The sequence below is a fragment of the Rana temporaria genome, chromosome 4, assembly GCF_905171775.1.
Source record: "Rana temporaria chromosome 4, aRanTem1.1, whole genome shotgun sequence".
NCBI lineage: Eukaryota > Metazoa > Chordata > Amphibia > Anura > Ranidae > Rana > Rana temporaria.
Genome location: NC_053492.1, coordinates 260,505,892 through 260,527,360, shown reverse-complemented (window position 1 = coordinate 260,527,360; position 21,469 = coordinate 260,505,892). Strand labels below are relative to the sequence as shown.

The window sequence follows — 21,469 nt, the reverse complement described above, 5'->3', positions numbered from 1 at the left end:
GAAGAGGGCTAGGTCCACTGTCGGTTGGACACATGCCCCATTATCATAGATATCTTCTCCCTACCCCTCACCATTTTTAACTTCACCAGTTCGCTGTTCGAGACGTCGGGGACCTTGCCAGGCCGCTACGCCATTCTTCCTTTTTCAGGTCCAAACGTGATTCTCCATCTCGGGCCCGTCAATAGAGGAGATGTTTCCATTTCTCCTCCAGATAAAGGAGATGTTTCCTATTCCTCCTTCAATCAGAGGAGATGTTTCCTATTCCTCCTTCAATCAGAGGAGATATTCCCGTTCCTCCTTCAATCAGAGGAGATGTTCCTATTCCTCCTTCAATCAGAGGAGATGTTCCTATTCCTCCTTCAATCAGAGGAGATGTTCCTATTCCTCCTTCAATCAGAGGAGATGTTCCTATTCCTCCTCCAGACAAAGGAGATGTTTCCAATCCTCCTCCAGACAAAGGAGATGTTCCCAATCCTCCTCCAGACAAAGGAGATGTTCCCAATCCTCCTCCAGACAAAGGAGATGTTCCCAATCCTCCTCCAGACAAAGGAGATGTTCCCAATCCTCCTCCAGACAAAGGAGATGTTCCCAATCCTCCTCCAGACAAAGGAGATGTTCCCAATCCTCCTCCAGACAAAGGAGATGTTCCCAATCCTCCTCCAGACAAAGGAGATGTTCCCAATCCTCCTCCAGACAAAGGAGATGTTCCCAATCCTCCTCCAGACAAAGGAGATGTTCCCAATCCTCCTCCAGACAAAGGAGATGTTCCCATTCCTCCTCCAGACAAAGGAGATGTTCCCATTCCTCCTTCAATCAGAGGAGATGTTTCCTATTCCTCCTTCAATCAGAGGAGATGTTTCCATTCCTCCTCCTGAATTCACACCCACCGTCATCACCCCCTCGGCTGACCTGGACCGCGGCAATCTCCCATTCTGAGCCTCGGTATATCGGCGCCAGGGGCTTAGAAATCCCCTCAGCTGAATGTCCAAAACCTACCCCATCAGGAGGGACGTTTCGGAGCATTTTAATTGGTCCGCACCATCACATGAGTGGCGCCGACCAATCAAAAGCCGCATAGCTCGTCCTGTCAGCTGGGAAGAAGACACATGAATGCCAAGGATATTTCTAAGCCCCAGACTCCTAACCCGGATATACCGGGGGTTAGAACGGTAGATTGCCGTGGTCCAGGTCAGGGGGACTGGGTGGGGGGACCTGTGTAAGTTTTTATCTTACCGATTTTTCTGTAAAGGTGAACTTACACTTTAAAGAGGTGGAGATCTACCTGAACAACAAGGGAGAAGTCAAAGATCACTGGGCACAGTGTCTTCTCCTCACACCTGATTTTAAACTTTTAATTGCAGTACTACCATGTCGTAATCGTGTGCATTGCACGGCAATCATGGGTTTAAATCAGGTGGTGAGGAAGCAACATATCGCCTCCTCACCACCTGTCAAAGACTATCAAATTGCTTTTTAGAGAAGCAGCAGTGTCTGCTGCACTTTTGAAGAATGCCCTTCGTTGTATTCGGCAGGAGCACCCTTGGGGCTCATTCAGACATAAAGTTGGGGGGGGGTGTGGTCTTACGATTTAATTGTGGTTATACTGTCCCCAATGCCTACCCCCTTTAACTACTGAGGCAGCAGCCAAAGGTGTACACATGCTGCAGAAGAAATTAAACCCTCTGTTGCTTTTTGTGGGTGCTACCACCTGCCATTTGTGACTGGTTCAAGTAAATGAGCAGTTCTGCAACCCCCCCGAAAATGCAGGTTTTTGCAGGTTCCAAGGGGTTAAATTTTCACACTTATGTGCTGCGGTTTACCTGCACTGCGGGTGCAGCGCCGTGCATCTGCAACTTTCCTGGGTTTCCTGCGCTTTGCTATAGACTTCTATTATATCCTGCAGGTGTGGTGCACTTTCTGAAAACACACCAAAACTCCTGCATTCAGAAGAATAAGTCTATGGCTAAGTTCAGCAAACCTGCAGTGTGGGTAAACCACAGCGCATCAGTGTCAAAGTAGGAAAGGGAAATTCAATTTTTTAGAGGTGTCACCAGAACAACAGATGATAGCCAAATAAACCCCAAATTAATGTGCTACACCCAAAAAATAAACATAAAAATACAAAAACAAATTAAAAGTAATACATTGGATGCTACCTCATAAATCATATACCTGCAATGTTAAGTCAATAGCAAAATGTGCCTACTTAACCACTTGCCACCCACCCACAGTACATTTATGTCTGACGGGCAGAAGCTCCAGGCTAAGTGATGTACAGGTACATCATGGCTTACTTCCTGGTTTTTGGGCACGTGTCCCCTGCTAATCTGTGCTGTGATTTGCCAAAGCACCACTCTGTTAGCAGGTTACAGCCAATGGTTTTGGCTGTATACTTTGACTGGCTGTGGCCAATCAAAGCACAGAACACACAGGATCTACTAAGTTTCTTCCTCCCTGAGCACTTTTCGTTCAGGGAGAGAAGCCAAATAGATTCTGGTGTACGTTTAATAAACCGTGATAAGCCGAGATCAGGATGATCACGGCTTATCACAGAGCATTGCCGGTTGAATAAACGGAGATAAGGAGCAGAGAACATGTTCTTCACTTCTCATCACAGCACATGGCTGTTTTGTCACAAACGGCCAGTTTAATAAACCGTGATCTGAAGATTTCACAGCTCTTCCACTGAAGTATCTCCCTTCCAGATTCACCAGCTCAGAGGTGGAGAATCTGGAAGAGAAGCTGGTGTGATAAGAGGAAGAGGGCTTATTTCTTCCTAATATCAGCACCAGTGGGTTAAAAATGAATATTAACAACATAAAATATATATATATATATATATATATATATATATATATATATATATATATATATATATATATATATATATATATATATATATATATATATATATATATATATATATACACACACGTGTGTGTATATAGATACTGTATATACAGTACAGACCAAAAGTTTGGACACACCTTCTCATTCAAAGAGTTTTCTTTATTTTCATGACTATGAAAATTGTAGATTCACACTGAAGGCATCAAAAGTATGAATTAACACTTGTGGAATTATACACAACAAAAAAGTGTGAAACAACTGAAAATATATTTCATATTCTAGGTTCTTCAAAGTAGCCACCTTTTTGCTTTGATTACTGCTTGGCACACTCTTGGCATTCTCTTGATGAGCTTCAAGAGGTAGTCACCTGGCGCAGCACCCCATCACTTTTCTTCTTGGTCAAATAGCCCTTACACAGCCTGGAGGTGTGTTTGGGGTCATTGTCCTGTTGAAAAATAAATGATGGTCCAACTAAACGCAAATCGGATGGAATAGCATGCCGCTGCAAGACGCTGTGGTAGCCATGCTGGTTCAGTATGCCTTCAATTTTGAATAAATCCCCAACAGTGTCACCAGCAAAGCACCCCCACACCATTACACCTCCTCCTCCATCCTTCAGGGTGGAAACCAGGCATGTAGAGTCCATCCGTTCACCTTTTCTGCGTCGCACAAAGACACGGGGGTTGGAACCAAAGATCTCAAGTTTGGATTCATCAGACCAAAGCACAGATTTCCACTGGTCTAGTGTCCATTCCTTGTGTTCTTTAGCCCAAACAAGTCTCTTCTGCTTGTTGCCTTTCTTTAGCAGTGGTTTCCTAGCAGATATTCTACCATGAAGGCCTGATTCACACAGTCTCCTCTTAACAGTTCTAGAGATGTGTCTGCTGCAAAAGGTGGCTACTTTGAAGAACCTAGAATATGAAATATATTTTCAGTTGTTTCACACTTTTTTGTTATGTATAATTCCACATGTGTTAATTCATAGTTTTGATGCCTTCAGTGTGAATCTACAATTTTCATAGTCATGAAAATAAAGAAAACTCTTTGATTGAGAAGGTGTGTCCAAACTTTGTGAACAGCAGTTTTCAGTTCTTTCCACAGATTCTCGATTGGATTCAGGTCTGGACTTTGACTTGGCCATTCTAACACCTGCATATGTTTATTTGTGAACCATTCCATTGTAGATTTTGCTTTATGTTTTGGATCATTGTCTTGTTGGAAGACAAATCTCTGTCCCAGTCTCAGGTCTTTTGCAGACTCCATCAGGTTTTCTTCCAGAATGGTCCTGTATTTGGCTCCATCCATCTTCCCATCAATTTTAACCATCTTCCCTGTCCCTGCTGAAGAAAAGCAGGCCCAAACCATGATGCTGCCACCACCATGTTTGACAGTGGGGGTGGTGTGTTCAGGGTGATGAGCTGCGTTGCTTTTACACTAAACATAACGTTTTGCATTGTTGCCAAAAAGTTTGATTTTGGTTTCTTCTGACCAGAGCACCTTCTTCCACATGTTTGGTGTGTCTCCCAGGTGGCTTGTGGCAAACTTTAAACGACACTTTTTATGGATATCTTTAAGAAATGGCTTTCTTCTTGCCACTCTTCCATAAAGGCCAGATTTGTGCAGTATACGACTGATTGTTGTCCTATGGACAGAGTCTCCCACCTCAGCTGTAGATCTCTGCAGTTCATCCAGAGTGATCATGGGCCTCTTGGCTGCATCTCTGATCAGTCTTCTCCTTGTATGAGCTGAAAGTTTAGAGGGACGGCCAGGTGTTCGTAGATTTGCAGTGGTCTGATACTCCTTCCATTTCAATATTATCGCTTGCACAGTGCTCCTTGGGATGTTTAAAGCTTGGGAAATCTTTTTGTATCCAAATCCGGCTTTAAACTTCTCCACAACAGTATCTCGGACCTGCCCGGTGTGTTCCTTGTTCTTCATGATGCTCTCTGCGCTTTAAACGGACCTCTGAGACTATCACAGTGCAGGTGCATTTATACGGAGACATGATTACACACAGGTGGATTCTATTTATCATCATTAGTCATTTAGGTCAACATTGGATCATTCAGAGATCCTCACTGAACTTCTGGAGAGAGTTTGCTGCACTGAAAGTAAAGGGGCTGAATAATTTTGCACGCCCAATTTTTCAGTTTTATTTGTTAAAAAAGTTTGAAATATCCAATAAATTTCGTTCCACTTCATGATTGTGTCCCACTTGTTGATTCTTCAAAAAAAAAATGACAGTTTTATATCTTTATGTTTGAAGCCTGAAATGTGGCAAAAGGTCGCAAAGTTCAAGGGGGCCGAATACTTTCGCAAGGCACTGTAAATATCATACCAAAAAATATAAAAAACATCCATCATAAAGTATGGCTGATAAAACATCTGTAAGCCCACTATTAAACAACTAGAATGCAAATTTAGATCTTCTTTTCTGCCACCGATGTGCTGATAAAGTGGAAATTAAGATTAACCCCCAAGATTAATGCTTTTGTACAAATCACTCCGGTCAGCTGTCTTCATGTGTGAATTCATTAAGATGGAAGCTCTATATGCATTGAAAAAGACGCTAACCATTGTGAATTACCGCTTAAAAACTGTATTAAAAAATTAAAGTTTATAATTTACATAGGCAGAAAAAGTGTCAGCATGTCATAAATCCCACAAAACGCTACAGACTCTGACTCCAGGGACACAACCCAGGCACTCCTGTAGCTCAGAAGCATTCAAGTGAAACTTGCCCCTACAAATAAATGATTTTTGACTGAGGTACCTGCTTTATTTTCATCCTACAGTTACTCTTGAAAGCCGGTTTTGGTCTCGAAGTATTTGAACTTGTGGTAGAATGATCTGGTGTTCTTCATCTCACAGCATGCAATGTGTTAGGATTTTTTAAAGTACAGTGCCTTAAAAAAGTATTCATACCCCTTGAAATTTTCCACATTTTGTCATATTACAACCAAAAACGTAAATGTATTTTATCGGGATTTTATGTGATAGACCAACACAAAGTGGAAAAACAACGATGAATGGTTAACATTTTTCACAAATAAATACCGGTATCTGAAAAGTGTGGTATTCATTTGTATTCCGCCCCCCTCGTGAGTCGTGACTTTGTAGAAACACCTTTCACTACAAATCTTTTTGGGGATGTCTTTACCAGCTTTGCACATCTAGAGAGTGACATGTTTGACCATTCTTTGCAAAATAGCTCAAGCTCTTTCAGATTGGATGGAGAGCGTCTTTGAACAGCAATATTAAAGTCTTGCCACATATTCTCAATTGGATTTAGGTCTGAACTTTGCCTGGACAATTCTAACACATAAATATGCTTTGATCTAAACCAGGGGTCTCCAAATTTTCTAAACAAAGGGCCAGTTTACTGTCCTCCAAACTTTAGGAGGGCCGGACTGTGGCCGGTGGGAGTAAGAAATGTCCTGGCGTCCGTGGGAGTAAACAATTCCTCATCATTGGTATTAGGGGGGGGGGGGGAAGTAATAGTGCCCCATCATTGGTATCATTGGGAGGAATAGTGCCCCATCATTGGTATCAGTGGGAGGAATAGTACCATCATTGGTTGCTGACAGTGAGGGGAATAATGCCCCAAGGGCCAGGTAAAAGCAAGCAAAGGGCCGCAGTTTGGAGACCCCCGATCTAAACAATTACACTGTAGCTCTGTAGTCCTCCTGGAAGTTGAACCTCAGCCCCAGTCTCAAGTCTTTTGCAGACTCTAACAGGTTTTATTCTAAGATTGCCCTGTATTTGGCTCCATCCATCTTTTGACCAGCTTCCCTGTCCCTCTTGAAGAAAAGCATCCCCACAACATGATGCTGCCACCACCATGTTTCACGGTGGGGATGGCGTTTTCAGGCAGATGTGCAGTGTTAGTTTTCTGCCACGCATAGCGTTTTGTACTTTTAGGCCGAAAAGTAAAATTTTGGTCTCATCTGAGCAAAGCACCTTCTCCCACATGTTTGCTGTGTCCCCCACATGGCTTTTCACAAACTACAAACAGGATTTCTTATGGCTTTCTTCCATCAATGGCTTTCTTCTCACCACTCTTCCATAAAGGCCAGGTTTGTGGAGTGCATGGCTAATAGTTGTTCTGTAGACAGATTCTCTCACCTGAGCTGTGGATCTCTGCAGCTCCTCCAGAGTTACCATGGGCCTCTTGGCTGCTTCTCTGATTAATACTGTCCTAGCCTGGTCTGTCCGTTTAGGTGGACGGCCATGTCTGTAGGTTTACAGTTGTGCCATACTCATTAGATTTTCGGATGATGGATTAAACAGTGCTCGGTGAGATGTTCAAAGCTTTGGATATTATTTTATAACCTAACCCTGCTTTAAACTTCTCCACAACTTGATCCCTTACCTGGCTGGTGTGTTCCTTGGCCTTCATGGTGCTGTTTGTTCACTAAGGTTCTCTAACAAACCTCTGAGGTCATCACAGAACAGCTGTATTTATACTGAGATTAAACTGAGGTTAAAATTACACACAGGTGGGCTCTATTTACTAATTAGGTGACTTCCGAAGGCTATTGGTTCCAGTATCAGAGCTAAGGGGGCTGAATACAAATGCACACCACACTTTTCAGATGTTTATTTGTAAAATATGTAAAATACAATTGAAAACCATTTATAATTTTCCTTCCACTTCACAATTCTGTGCCACTTCGTGTTGGTCTATCACATAAAATCCCAATAAAATACATTTACAATTTTATTTGTAACATGACAAAAGGGTGGAGAATTTCAAGGGGTATGAATCCTTTTTCAAGGCATGGTAGCTAGGTATTTTAGAAGAAGCCTTGGTACATTCCTATGCTCCCAGTGGTTTTTACATAAAGGGTGGCTTGTTCATCAACATATTGTTATGTATAAATCTTCTCCACTAGGTGGCACCAATAGCATTAGATATACATTTTTGTAACTGAAATCAATCTTGGAGCAATGCTATGAGAAAAGTTTTAATAAAAGACATAATATATAATCTGATAAAGTGTGTATGTTTGTACATATCCACTGTGGCAATAGATGACTCATTTGGTTCTAATTTATATATTAAATGAATGTTCTTACAGGAAAACCGCTTAAAATGTTTATTTCTCTGTTACGTTCACAAAGTAAAGAATCGTTTTGATGCTGATAACTTTCAAAAATAAACATTATTTTCATGAGCTCTGCAAAAACTATTCCAGAACTAAAGATAAAGCATATAAGTAGCAGTTGAATATAAGCCCTTTTTTTTTGCAAAACCTGATGACCTGCCGGCATAGGGCTGCATGCAGTCTCTTCAGTGTTGGTTGTGTTCTAAAACTGTACACATCAGAAAAAAATATCTACCCAATAATGAACTCTGTACATTTTTATTTCCGGAAGCTGCTTTTGATCACACCTTTTACATGGTGGCCTGTGGAATATCTACTTAAGAAATTAAAGTGATTGTAAAGGCTCATTTAAAAAAATAAACATGTACAGTAATCCTTGCCTCCTATGTGCAGTTGGTTTTGCACAGAGCAGCCCATATCCTCCTCTTCTCTGGCCCCTCCCTCTTATTGAGTGCCCCCACAGCCAACAGCTCTCTATGGGGGCACCCAAGCCAAGCCAGAGCTCCGTGTATTAATTCAGAAACCGAGCCCCTCCCCCTCTCTCCCCTGATTGGCTGGTTGACTGACTTTGACAGCCGCAGGAGCCAATGCTGCCGCTGCTGTGTCTCAAACAATCAGGAGGAGAGTCCTGGACGGCTTAGACACTCGTGGACATCGCTGGACAGAGATGGGGCTCAGGTAAGTAATTAAGGGGTGCTGGGGAGCCTGCTACACACAGATTTTTTTTTTTATCCTAATGCATAGCATGCATTGAGATGAAAAAAACTTCTGCCTTCACAACTCCTTTATGAGATTTTTGTGTCAAATTAACTTGCTTGCTCAAAGAGAATCAGCCATAAGATGGCTTATGCAATAACAAGCATTATTATGTTTATACAAGCTTGATTTGGAAAGATTTCTATTTATCCCTTTGTTTAGCTGTTTGTATGCATACACCTCTTGGAACTAAGAGCCAGGGGGGAAAGTCCCCAAATACATTAGACCTGATAGGTGTGTGGTAGTGATGGACCGATACAAGTTAAGCCCCGTACACACGGGCCGAATGTTGGGAGACAGCGGCCGGTAAAAAAAAAATGGCTACACTCGGCCCATGTGACAGAAAGTAAATAATTGCAACATCGGTCTGTCACTCCCCGTCTGTCAGAACACAACAGCTCAGCGGGGGAGATCACTGAACTAACCTTGCATGATTAGTTTAGTGGAGCTGACAGGTTTTTGTTTGTGCAAACCTCTGGGTTGCACGAAAAAAAAAAAGAAAAAATGAATTGTGTGTACCCGGCTTTAGAGATTGATGTTGAGGATATGAAAATTTTAATTTTCCTTATTCTCTAACAATACGTTTATTTTATTGGCTCCCTTTTAGTCTGTTAAAGCGGAGTTCCACCCAAAAATGGAACTTCTGCTGTGATGGTGACCTCTTGACATGCCACATTTGTCATGTAATTTTTTTTGGGGGGGGGGGGGGGGTAGATACCTTCTTTTTAGAGGCATCCAGCTCCCACTTCCTCCTGGGGCTCGGTGGCCCCAGAAGGAAGTTCATCTCTCCCCCTCCCTCTTTGCAATATTCTGCTACACGTCACAGGTCCCAGAAGACTGCCCAGTCTTTCAGAGCATGGCTCGCGCATGCACAGTGCGTGCCCGGCTGTGAAGCCAGGCACCCACTGTAAGAATTTCAGTGCCGTGGAGAGGTGGGGGAGAGGAGCGGGGCTTTTTTACGCCTGCATTGCTGGGACAGGTAAGGTTCTGATTATTAAAAGTCAGCAGCTACACTTTTTGTAGCTCCTGACTTTTAATGCTTTTTTGGGGGGGGGGGGGGGGGCGGAACTCCGCTTTAAATACGTAATTGAAAGTGTTCCTTTTTTTTTTTTTCTGTTTGACAAGTGGAAAAAAGCTGTTCATCCATCCTCTTGTCAACTGATAACTTCTATGTGCTTTCTGCCTCTGGACTGTTATCAGTTAGCATTGTATTCTTCTATGCTATCCCGGTGGACTACAAAACACCCCCCCTCCCCTGTTAGGGAGGTGTTATATAGTCCTTACACAGTGATATGTAGCCCTAACACACTCCTTGTCCTAGGGAGACAAGTACAGTTGTTACCCTAGAACAGTGGTCATCAACCCTGTCCTGCAGGGCCCACTAACAGGCCAGGTTTTATGTATTACCTTGGGGAGATGCAGACTATAATACTGCAATCACTGAGGAGCAAATGATATCAGCTGTGATGTATTTCAGTTATCTTGCAAACCTGGCCTGTTAGTGGGCCCTGCAGGACAGGGTTGATGACCACTGCCCTAGAACAGGGAGTGTATTAAATGGTAGGATTACCAGGTTAAGATGAAGGGCAAAAAGGTGTGAAATTGGGAAACTAATACAACCACCAAATCTAGGGACTGATAAATATCTACCAATTTTTGCCCTTAGGTTTAGATGTGCTTTAAGGGGTTTGGTCTACAATGAAGGCACAGTGAAAAGTGACCTAGTTGTGCTCTTAGTCTGCTGCCTCTCCAATTGCTGTGAACATACTGCTCAAAAAATGGTCAGATAGCTTGATATCATTTTGGGGAAGGGCCTCTTACCTCTTCGGAGCTTAACCTCCCTGGCGGTATGATTATGTCAGATTTTAAATCTCAAAGCGGTACATTGTTTTGCATAGAAATTTGGCGTTTTATATTGTAGGCCTGTAATTCTTAGTAATAGCACACTTAAATCTGTCCAAACAAGAGTCTAGTAGACATCCTGGGTATGATAAAGTTTAAATCACGAAATCATAAATTATAATATAATAAATAACTATAAAATAATAATAAATATTAATAAATAATAAAATTAACTTCCACACGATTCATTATCGCTCAATTCTGCAAGTGTTCTAATTTACGATCCCTGTTTTCTAGCTGGTCTTAAACCACTTTTGACGTAAAGGGACACTTTTTAGTTGCCATGGACAATCTCAAGTTTCCAGGCAGAAAAAAATATATATATATACTGTGTATGTGTGTGCAAGTATGTATGTATGTATATATGTATATATATGTGTGTGTGTATATATATATATATATATATAAGTGCATGCAGGGCACTGGACAGAGCATTACAGACAAAAGGGAGGTGAAATTATTTCATACAGTAATGTAATCTGTAAGATTACAGTGTAATGTATATTTAATGAATTTTGTACTTTTTGAATTTGCCGCTGGGCTCTGCCCCCGTACGTCGCAACGCTTGCAAGAAATGGAGCACGGCACACGGGGCATTGGGCGGAGGACATGGCCCACGAACGCAGTGGTGGGACATCGCAGGATCCTGGGGACAAGGTAAGTAACCTGCACCAGGATTCTGCAATGTAATCCCGAGTGTGGCTCGGGGTTACTGCTAATGGTACTGAAATGTAACCCAGAGCCACACTCGTGATTACCTCCAGGGAGGTTAAAGTGAAACTTCACTTTCTCAATCAATATTGACTTTTTATCCTTATGCTACTAGCATTAGTAAATAGGAAAATTATATTCATTATGCTTGTTTTTAACCTTTTTTTGTACATTTCTTTAGTTATTTCCTGGTTTTCAGGCCTATGTAAATAATGTCATACACCCCAGGAGTTCTCAGGAGGGGGAGGTGGGGTTTTCTCAGCTAAGCACATTTGGAAACTATCTGCTATTGGTAGATGGATTCCAGGAAGTAAACGTTACATGAGTCATCTGCCCTTACTCAAGATGGCCACAGCCAGAAATGCTAGGTGGATGTTTTTCAAAGTGATTTCTCAATAAAATAGAGCATGGAGACATGGATGGATGGGAGAGTTTGCTTCGAAGATTAAAAATTAAATAAATAGTGTTTTTGGTCTGTGGTGCTCAGGTGCTGTGTAGTTCCGTTTTAATCAGTTTATAATTAGATCTGAATGAAATGCTTTAGAATGCCTTCTTTGAAGCTAAAATAGGGGTAAGGCGACAGCATCTTCACGTAAAGATGAAAGTGGTTGGCTGTCTTCCTGCTTTACTAAAGGTTTCCAGCAGCAAGTTCTTCTAGTCAGACTTCCTGTTATTGAATTGTGAATGCTTATATATTTGTGCTCATAAGTTTACATACCCTGGGAAAATGTATGATTTCTTGGCTATTTTTCAGAGAATATGAATGATAATACAAAAACATTTTTCACTTATGGTTAGTGTTTGGTTGAAGCCATTTATTATCAATAAACTGTGTTTTCATAATCACAACAGAAACTACCCAAATGACCCTGATCAGAGGTTAACATACCCTGGTGATTTTGGCCAGATAAAATGCACACAAGTTGACACAAAGGGGTTTGAATGGCTATTACAAGTAACAATCCTCACGTGTGATCTGTTTGCTTGTAATTTGTGTGTGTGTATAAAAGGTCAGTGAGTTGCTGGACTCCTGACAGACCCTTGCATCTTTCATCCAGTGCTGCACTGACGTTTCTGAATTTTGAGTCATGGTGAAAGCAAAAGAATTTTCAAGGGATCTGCGGGAAAAAAGTAGTTGAACTGTATAAAACAGGAAAGAGATATAAAAAGATATCCAAGGAATTGAGAATGCCAATCGGCAGTGTTCAAACTCTAATCAAGAAGTGGAAAATGAGCGGTTCTGTTGAAACCAAATCACGGTCAGGTAGACCAACTAAAATTTCAGGCACAACTGCCAGGAAAATTGTTTGGGATGCAAAGAAAAACACACAGATAACTTTAGGTGAAATACAGGACTCTCTGAAAACATGAGATGTGGCTGTTTCAAGATGCACAATAAGGAGGCACTTGAAGAAAGATGGGCTGCATGGTCGAGTCGCCAGAAGAAAGCCATTACTACACAAATGCCACAAAGTATCCCACTTACAATACGCCAAACAGCAAAGAGACAAGCCACAAACCTTCTGGCACAAAGTAATTTGGAGTGATGATACCAAAATTTTGCTTTTTGGCCACCATAAACACTACATTTTTTCAACAATGCCTAAGATGAAAGGTACACCATTACTACTGTGCAACATGGAGGTGGTTCACTGATGTTTTTTGGATATGTGAGTTACACAGGACATTTGGTCAAAATTGATGGCAAGATGAATGCAGTATGTTATCAAAAAATACTGGAGGAACATTTGCATTCATCAGCCATGAAACTGTGCATGGGACGTACTTGGACATTCCAACATGACAATGATTCAAAACACAAGGCCAAGTCAACCTGTTATTTGCTACAGCAAAATAAAGTGAAGGTTCTGGAGTGGCCATCTCAGTTTCCTGACCTCAATATCATTGAGCCATTCTGGGGAGATCTCAAACGTGCAGTTCATGTTGTGATTTATGATTTAAAAAGAGTAAACACAGTTGATTTGGTAATAAATGGCTTCAGCCAAACGCTAACCATGAGTGAAAGAAATGTTTTTGTGTTATTCATATTCTCTAAAAAAAATGTCAAAGAAATCATAAATTCTGCCAGGGTATGTAAACTTATGAGCACAACTGTATATAACTACAATACTGTTCAAATGTTTTAGGCAGGTGTGAAGAAATGCTGTGAAGTAAGAATGCTTTCAAAAAAATATATTTGAATTGTTTATCAATCTAGAAAATGCAAAGTGAGCGAACAGAAGAAAAATCGATCTCATATTTGGTGTGGGCTTAAAGCCAGCATTGGTTCTTACACTTGCACACTTTGTACACTTACACAGTCTGGGATTTTGTAGGATTAGATTCAGCTGTATGATTAATCAATTATACCAAGCAAGTGCCAATGATCATCACTTTAATATGAACGTTGAAACTTGGTCATTAACGGAAATAGAAACAGCTAAGTAGAAGGTTTAAACCTGGGTGAGGAACAGCCAAACTTGGCTACTAAGGTGAGGTTGTAGAAGACAGTTTCATGTCGCAGGTCATACACCATGGTAAGACTAAGCACAGCAACCGAACACAAGGTAGTTATACTGCATCAGCAAGGTCTCTCCCAGTCAAAGATTTCAAAGCAGACTGCGGTTTCAAGATGTACTGATCCAAATCTTTTGAAGAAGCACAAAGAAACTGGCTACATTCAGGACCATAGATGCAGTGGTCGGCAAGGGAAACCTAATGCAGCAAATGAAAGCCACATGATGCTTACTTCCCTTTGATGTCTAAAGATGTCAAGCAAGTCCCATCAGCACAGAAGTGGTTGAAACCAGTGGGACCCAGGTACACCCATCTGTCTGGGGAAGTCCATCCAGAAGTGGTGTTCATGAAAGAATTGTGTCCAAAAAAAAAAAAAGCCTGACGTGGAAACAAGGCTAAGCATCCCAACTATGCACAAAAACATAGCAACTGGGATGAAGAAAAAAAGGCAGCATGTGCTTTGGACTAAGAAATCAAAAGCTGAAATATTTGGTTGTAGCAGGAGGCAGTTTGGTCATGGGAGGACTGGAGAGTGGTACAATAATGAGTGTCCGCAAGCAACAGTGAAGCATGGTAGAGGTTCCTTGCATATTTGGTCAGGATTAATGGTGTCCTCAATGCTGAGAAATACAGGCAGATAACTATCTATTGTGCCATACCACCAGCAAGGCATGGGATTGGCCCCGAAATTATTCTGCAGCAGGACAACAACCCAAAACATACAGCCAATGTCATTAAGAACTATCTTCAGTCCTAGAAGTGATCGTTTGGCTCCCAGAGCCCTGACCTCAACATCAAGTCTGTCTGGGATTAGATGAAGAGACAGAAGGATTTGAGGCAGCCTACATTGACAGAAGATTTGTGGTTAGTCTTGCAAAATGTTTGGAACAACCTACCCAAAGTTCCTTCAAAAATTGTGTGAAAGTACACATACAACAACTGATGCTGTTTTGAAAGCAAAGGGTGGATTGATTTGATTTGATTTGGATTTATCTTCTAATCACTTACTTTCTATTTTGTTAATTTACAAAAATAAACTATTATCACTTCTTTTTGTCTGAAGTTTAATTGATTTTATATAGGCCTTTATATACAAACTGTGTATAGTGGAGTTCTTTAAATATTTTCTACAGCTCCTTTAATATATTTTGTGTTAGTTGTAGCATCTAAACTGCTGCTGTTTTGTTTCAGGCATTACCCAATTGGTTTACTTTTTGACCTACATGCAGCGAATACATCTTTACCTTGGGGCATCACTGTCCACTTTAAGGTAGGTTTTCAGCTTTCCTTATGTTATAGTAGTTAATTGAGTATAGTATCTATATCAGCATCTACTTTTTTTATTATAACTTGTTACTTCATCATCTTTACTTGGCTAAAAAAGAACAGCTTTACATTTTTAAAAAGTATGTTTTTGTATTCCCAGCTTTTCTTTAAGTAAGCCTGGAACTGCCATTGCTAAATTTTCCAACAGGATCTGTACATTTTCGATGAAGTAAAAAAAACGAATTTGCTGACTAACTGTCTTTGTGTGGGAGCTTTCTAAAGCATGAAAGTGATAAGTTAAAAACAAACCTAAGAATATTTTAGCGTAGTCATCTCAGAATCTGTCATTTAGGACATGACTTAACATGTTTTTTGCTCTCTGTTTTAACTAACTTCGATAACATCCAAACCGTTGATGAAAACCACTGTACTTTTTTCGATACTAGTAGCACTTTAGCCTCCCTTTCAGTATAGTGAGCTGTGGCTCTAGTTCTGAGTCACTCATTCCATTATGCTGCACGCAAAGTACTTTGTACTATCTATTATTTTCCCCCCTTTTTTTTTCTTCACTGATGAAAGGTAATGAAAAGGTATACTAGTGATAAAAAGAATTACAATAAAATAGAACTAAAATGGTCAGAGGTAGCTGATTGATGTCCACTATGCCCCAATAGACATATGTTTAAATCTGATGCTTCTGTAAAGATATCTCTTGTATGTGGACATAGTCTAATGATTACATTTCATACATATTGTTTTATAATCTCCAGTTGTCAGTAACCACTGCCTAAAATCCAAATTTTGAAAGTAGTTTTGTGATTTAGGAAACCCAGGTGTTCAGCTATGTGAAAAATTAGGCCAAGTATTCCTAATCCTACCCACTGTAAGTGGTGTACTACCTACTTAAAGCGGAAGTAAACCCATCCATAAAAAAGTTTTATTTACGGCACGTGCTGGAAATGTAAAACTGTCAAACCATCCAATGGCTGGTGTCCTAACTGATCACATGTGCAGCACTATGGCAGTTGTAGATTAAACAGCAGCAAAGATGGCGGCTTTCTTGGCTGAAAACGATAGGAGGGTTTACTTCCTCTTTAATGTTTCCTTACCAAATTATAAACACAATCCTGCAATGCTTCCTTTAATCTAAAATAACTTCTAAATTGACAGATACAGATTATCAGAGTACCGGAGTCTTGTCCCCTTTTTGTAGACAACTCAGATTTTGACCACTGCCTCCTTAACCTATGACGGTACAACTTGAGGCACCGTGCCACAGTTCGACTCCTCAGCAGCCTCCACCGGTATACTCTACTTTTCCACTTTTACTATTTACTTTCAATGTTTTTCTCTTTTTTTTTATAACATTTTCACTCCTTTAGGGTGAAGACCTTGACTAGTTGAGATTACACAGTTCTTTTTTTATATATACAATTTAATTTCACCCTAACCCCTTCTAATCATTGAATTTTTTTTTTCTAAGCTACCCATATATACTTTTATGGTAAGGCTGCTCAAAAGAGGTTTAAATTCCTATGCTGCAGGTTTGTCATTTAAAAATGTGTACAAAGGGTGTTTTTCCTTTTAGTTATTAAAATGTTTTTGATGAACAGAAAAGATAATGGAGGCAAAAGACGGCTTTACTGGCTAATGGCAATTTGTAATTTATTTTTTTCTATGTAGTTGATTGATGTCTATCATAAAAATGCAGAAGAGAGCATAATTTTAGTAGTGAAAACTAGTAATGATGCATAGCATTCTTTTGAAAACAAGTATTAAAGCGGGGGTCGACAACCCGTCGATTGCGGGCAGGTGACAGATTGTGTTCCTTCTTTGCCGACCCCCCAAAACCTGATTTGGAGGGGTGGCATTTACAGCACTAATTCCCTAAATTTATCACCTGTGGCAGCTGAATGCTGGATTCACCTCCTTTACCACCCACTGGCATTCAACTGCCACAGCAGGTGGAAAATACAGAGGTCATTGCAGTAAATGCTGCCCCACCACCCCTCCTGTCCAGATTTCCCTTTTTGCTTCTGGATCCCACCTGTGTGTTTCCATAGTCCCCCCCCCCCCCCCATTCCTGCAGCACTGCTGGCTTCCCCTTCTCTCGTTTTCCCCATGGCTGCTGCTGCAGATTTTCAGAATGGAGAGTGGGGAAGGTGATGGTAAATGTTATTTACGAACCCCTTTCTTTTCTGAATGAACACAGTGAGTTATCTGTATTGATCACTCACTGTGTTCATTTATAACTGAAGCATAGTAAACAGTGTTTACAGTGCTTCAGTTTGTGAATGAACAGGAAGCTGCTCTGTACAGAGCTATTCCTGTTCATTTATTCTGCGCATTTGTGCCTGAGGACACATTCCTTTCTTTCTCGGTCTCAAAAATAAGACATGGGTCTGTTTAGAGCCCTGATATTTCACCAAAACCCCCAACAGGGCTGCTAAAATAATAACAAAATAAATAAATAATAATAATAAAAAATAAAAAACTACTGGCACAATCCTCTGTCTTACTGACATAAGCCATTTTTGGGAAAGAAAAGACAAAGTCCACTGCCCTATTGACACTGTCCAATGCTCTACTGACTGACACTTTCTACTGCTCTACTTACTGACATTGTCCGCTGCCCTACTTACACTGTCCACTGCTCTACTGACTGTGGGCTGTGTGTGATTACTTTGTTGAGAGCTGCGAGGCGAAAGTCTATGTAAGGGTCTTATACAACCATGAAGGAAAAGCAAAGCAAAGGGGATAGCAAATCAAGTGGAACTGAGGCAAAGAATAAGGTAAGGAGTGTGAGGGCACCAGGGGATCAGACAGACAGGCTAGAGGAGGAGAACTTGCTGCTGGAGGAAGCCCCATCGGCAAAAAAATGCCTTGGGTATTATCCTCAGTGGGAAAGTGTGACTGTTCTGACAAAATAAGATTCAAACCTAGGCATTACATTATTATTAAGTAACCTTTGCAGTAAAAGGATGTTCGGAATAAGCACTTAGAATATGAAGTGTGTTAACAGATGTGTTTTAATTGCAGAGTTTTCCATCAAAAGACCTCTTGCATTGCCAATCAAAAGATGTGATTGAAGCACACTTTATGTCTTCTGTGAAGGAAGCCGATGCTTTGAAACACAAGAGCCAAGTTATCAATGAAATGCAGAAGAAGGACCATAAACAGTTGTGGATGGGTTTGCAGAATGGTATGTATCTTCCTCATCTTTGTTGGTCTCAATAACTTATCTTTTGTTGTCACTATGATGGGAAACATATTGGGAAAACCACAATTCACATTTTTTAATTTACGCATTGCATTCTGTATTTTTACAATTTTTTTTTTAAACTGTTTGCATTTAAAAGATAATTAAACTTTACATCTGCCATCACAGTGTGAATCAGAATAACAGAGAGCAACTATGATCTCTTAAGCCTCGTACACACAACCAGTTTTCCCGGCAGGAAAACTGCCAGATGAGCTTTTGGCCGGGAATCCTGGCCGTGTGTATGCTCCCTAGCAGTTTTCCCGACAGGAAAACTGCCGGAAAAAAATAGAGAACCTGCTCTCTATTTTCCCGTTGGGATTCCCGAAAGAGTGTTTCCTGCCGAGAAAACCGGTCGTCTGTATGCTTACCTGAAGGGAAAATAAACCGTGCATACTCGATTACAATTTGACGCATGCGCGGTAGCATAGAACGTAATTTAGCCAGCTCGTCGTAGTCTTTGACGTCACCGCGTTCTTGCCATTCAAAAGAACGGCAGGTCTTTTGTGTGGCCGTGTGTATACATGGCTTTTCAAGGCAAGCTTGGCTGGAATCCCGTCGGAAAAAAACTGATGGTTTTCAAACAGACAGGATTCCTGGCCGTGTGTACGGGGCTTTAAAGTAGATTAATAGTTAGTTTCTTTTAATATTTGCAAACAAAATTAAGGTTTTCTATTTAGAATAATAAGCTGTCAGGTTAGTAAAACGGCAATATCAGAAACAATTCAATCATGCAGTTTTGAAGTGTACATTAATTTGCAAAACAATGGGATAAAGGAATATTCCTGAACTTTGGTTTATCTCATTGTTACTGAGAAATTGTATCAATGCATCAGTACAGTGCATCTCAGCTTGCAGAGCTTGGATTCATTGATGTTTAATATTGCAGAATTTACAGCCTCATGCTACATAACTAAGCTCCATTTCATGCTGCATAAACACGAAGTATTAATGTATCTTAAATCGAAAACTATCTTTTTTTTTTTTTTTAAATCATTGATTTTTATCCACCCTGTGGGGTAAGAATGTAGATTAGTGCTCAATTATTATTATTTGGGGATTTTTGTTATCACATAATGCTCACACATCTTGGAGTGGGGAGCAGTTTGACATGTTCATCCTGTGCTCTAGATGGCCTTGGCCCAGCACTGCAACTGTCTCAGTACCTGGCCAGCGACTGCATTGGAGAATGTCAGGCGGGGAGAGGGTCGTTATGGCCACCCATGTAGCAAATTTTAGCTGGTTCCTGATGAACTTTGAAATTTGCATAGTGTATGGCCAGCTTTAGTATGTACACTTAGCTTCTATAACAGTGGTTCTCAACCATCCTAGTGCCGTGACCCCTTGATAAAATTTCCCAAGTTGTGGGGACCCCTAACCCACGGACATCTAGCGCTCCCTGAGTCCCTTCCACTCATTCAGTATTAAAACCTCTAATAGAGAAACAAAAAAAAAAAGAAACAAAAAGAAAAACCTCTAATGGTACATTTTGCCCTGGTTCACACTGGGTACGATTTGGAACGATTTGAGATGCGATTTGACATGTCAAATCGCATCTCAAATCGGCGGCAATTGTCGGCAATGGCACTGTCCTAATCAGTGCGACGCTGCATCTGCGATTTCAAAAAGTAGTTCCTGTACTACTTTTTGCGATTTCGGGCCGCGATTTACATTAAATTGCGGCTGAAATCGCGGCAAAATCGCAATCAGCTGGGCGGCTGGGAGAGCGGTGCGGGCTTCAGGGACCGCCCAGGATTCCATGACCCCTGGCAAATCATCATTCGAGCCCCAGGTTGAGAACCACTGCTCTATAACAAGCAACTGTTGAAATGTCAGTCATAAAGGTGGAGTTTTTTTGGTTTGGCAGCAGTCCCATAGAATTGCATTGTGAGATGAAGCTTCAAAAGCAGAGCTATTTTATAGTATTAAGTATGCAATGAAGCAATATGGCTTTTCATAGTGCAGTGCAATTTAGAAAACCAATTTTTTAAAACTTTTTATAAATTGACAGTATTAATTACATTACCTTTATCACGTTCACATACTGTATATGAAAAACACATCTGTAAAAAAAAAAAACTTAGGAGACAACACATTCAATTTAACACCATAAATACTATCGCTTGATTACCAGTGTATGCATTACTTTTAAACAGAAGCTCACAGGAAGATACAATACTGACAGTTAATATTGAGAGTTTCTATCAATTCACACCTTCTCCTTCTCAATATGATGATGCAGTTTGATGTAAAACAGTCTTTCCATTGCACTAGTGTTTACATGGCTGCTAACAGAATTCTGCTTTTGACAATATTGAGATAGAAGTAAGTGCTTTGATTATTGTTAGAATCCTATAAATATTGACACCGTATAACCTTATGACCCTTCGCACACCTAAGTGAAATGTGTAAAATGGGGCAGCTGCTGAGTTCTGAGAAGCACAAGACTACCGGAGAAAGCTTGTGGGCTCAGGATGGCATTTGGCGTCTCCCATCTGCTGATCAGCAATGACTCAGATGCGTAGTGACCTCCATCTTTCTGTTGCAGTATGACATATTGTAGAGTTCCAGGTGCAGCAAGGCAAAATACTTAACATTTAGTCATATATTTTTTTCTTTATGTTTGTTTAACCGCTTTGCTGCCTCATTGTGAAATAATTCAGAAAGCCAATTTTACAGAAATTAAATGCACTAAAAGTGATGTTATTCTTTTATAGATTAAGGGAAGTGAATGATTGATTTTGGTATATTGTTTTGAATTTACAGAACTAGGCTGGGTTCACACCATTGAAAATTGGATGCGGGTTTTCCCCATCCAATTCGCATGACAGGAGACTGACCGGCTCTAAATAGAGTCGCTTCACACATCTTCGGGACAGCCGCAGAGCGCACAGCTGAAAAGTTTGTGCGTCGTCTTTTTCCATGGTCGTAAACATGATTTTGCATCTAGCTATAGTGAATTGGCTATTGATGCTTAAAGCGAAACTTCACTCTTGTTGAGAAAAAAATATTCCCCTCTGGGTAATCTATGTACAGTGCAAGGATTATAACAACATTTGTTGCAGATTCCTACCTGTTGTTGTTCTGAAGAAATCACTGT

General features: G+C 40.6%; 1 protein-coding gene across 2 annotated transcripts in view; it reads left to right on the top strand.

Annotated features, from left to right (window-relative positions):
• ATG5 (autophagy related 5) overlaps positions 1-21,469 on the top strand; it is a 247,334-nt gene that overhangs the window by 29,376 nt on the left and 196,489 nt on the right. For both annotated transcript variants that reach the window (XM_040350178.1, XM_040350179.1), the window contains exons 4-5: positions 15,036-15,114; positions 18,150-18,312. In XM_040350178.1, the coding sequence (XP_040206112.1) occupies positions 15,036-15,114; positions 18,150-18,312 (242 nt within the window). The remainder of the gene's footprint in view (positions 1-15,035; positions 15,115-18,149; positions 18,313-21,469) is intronic.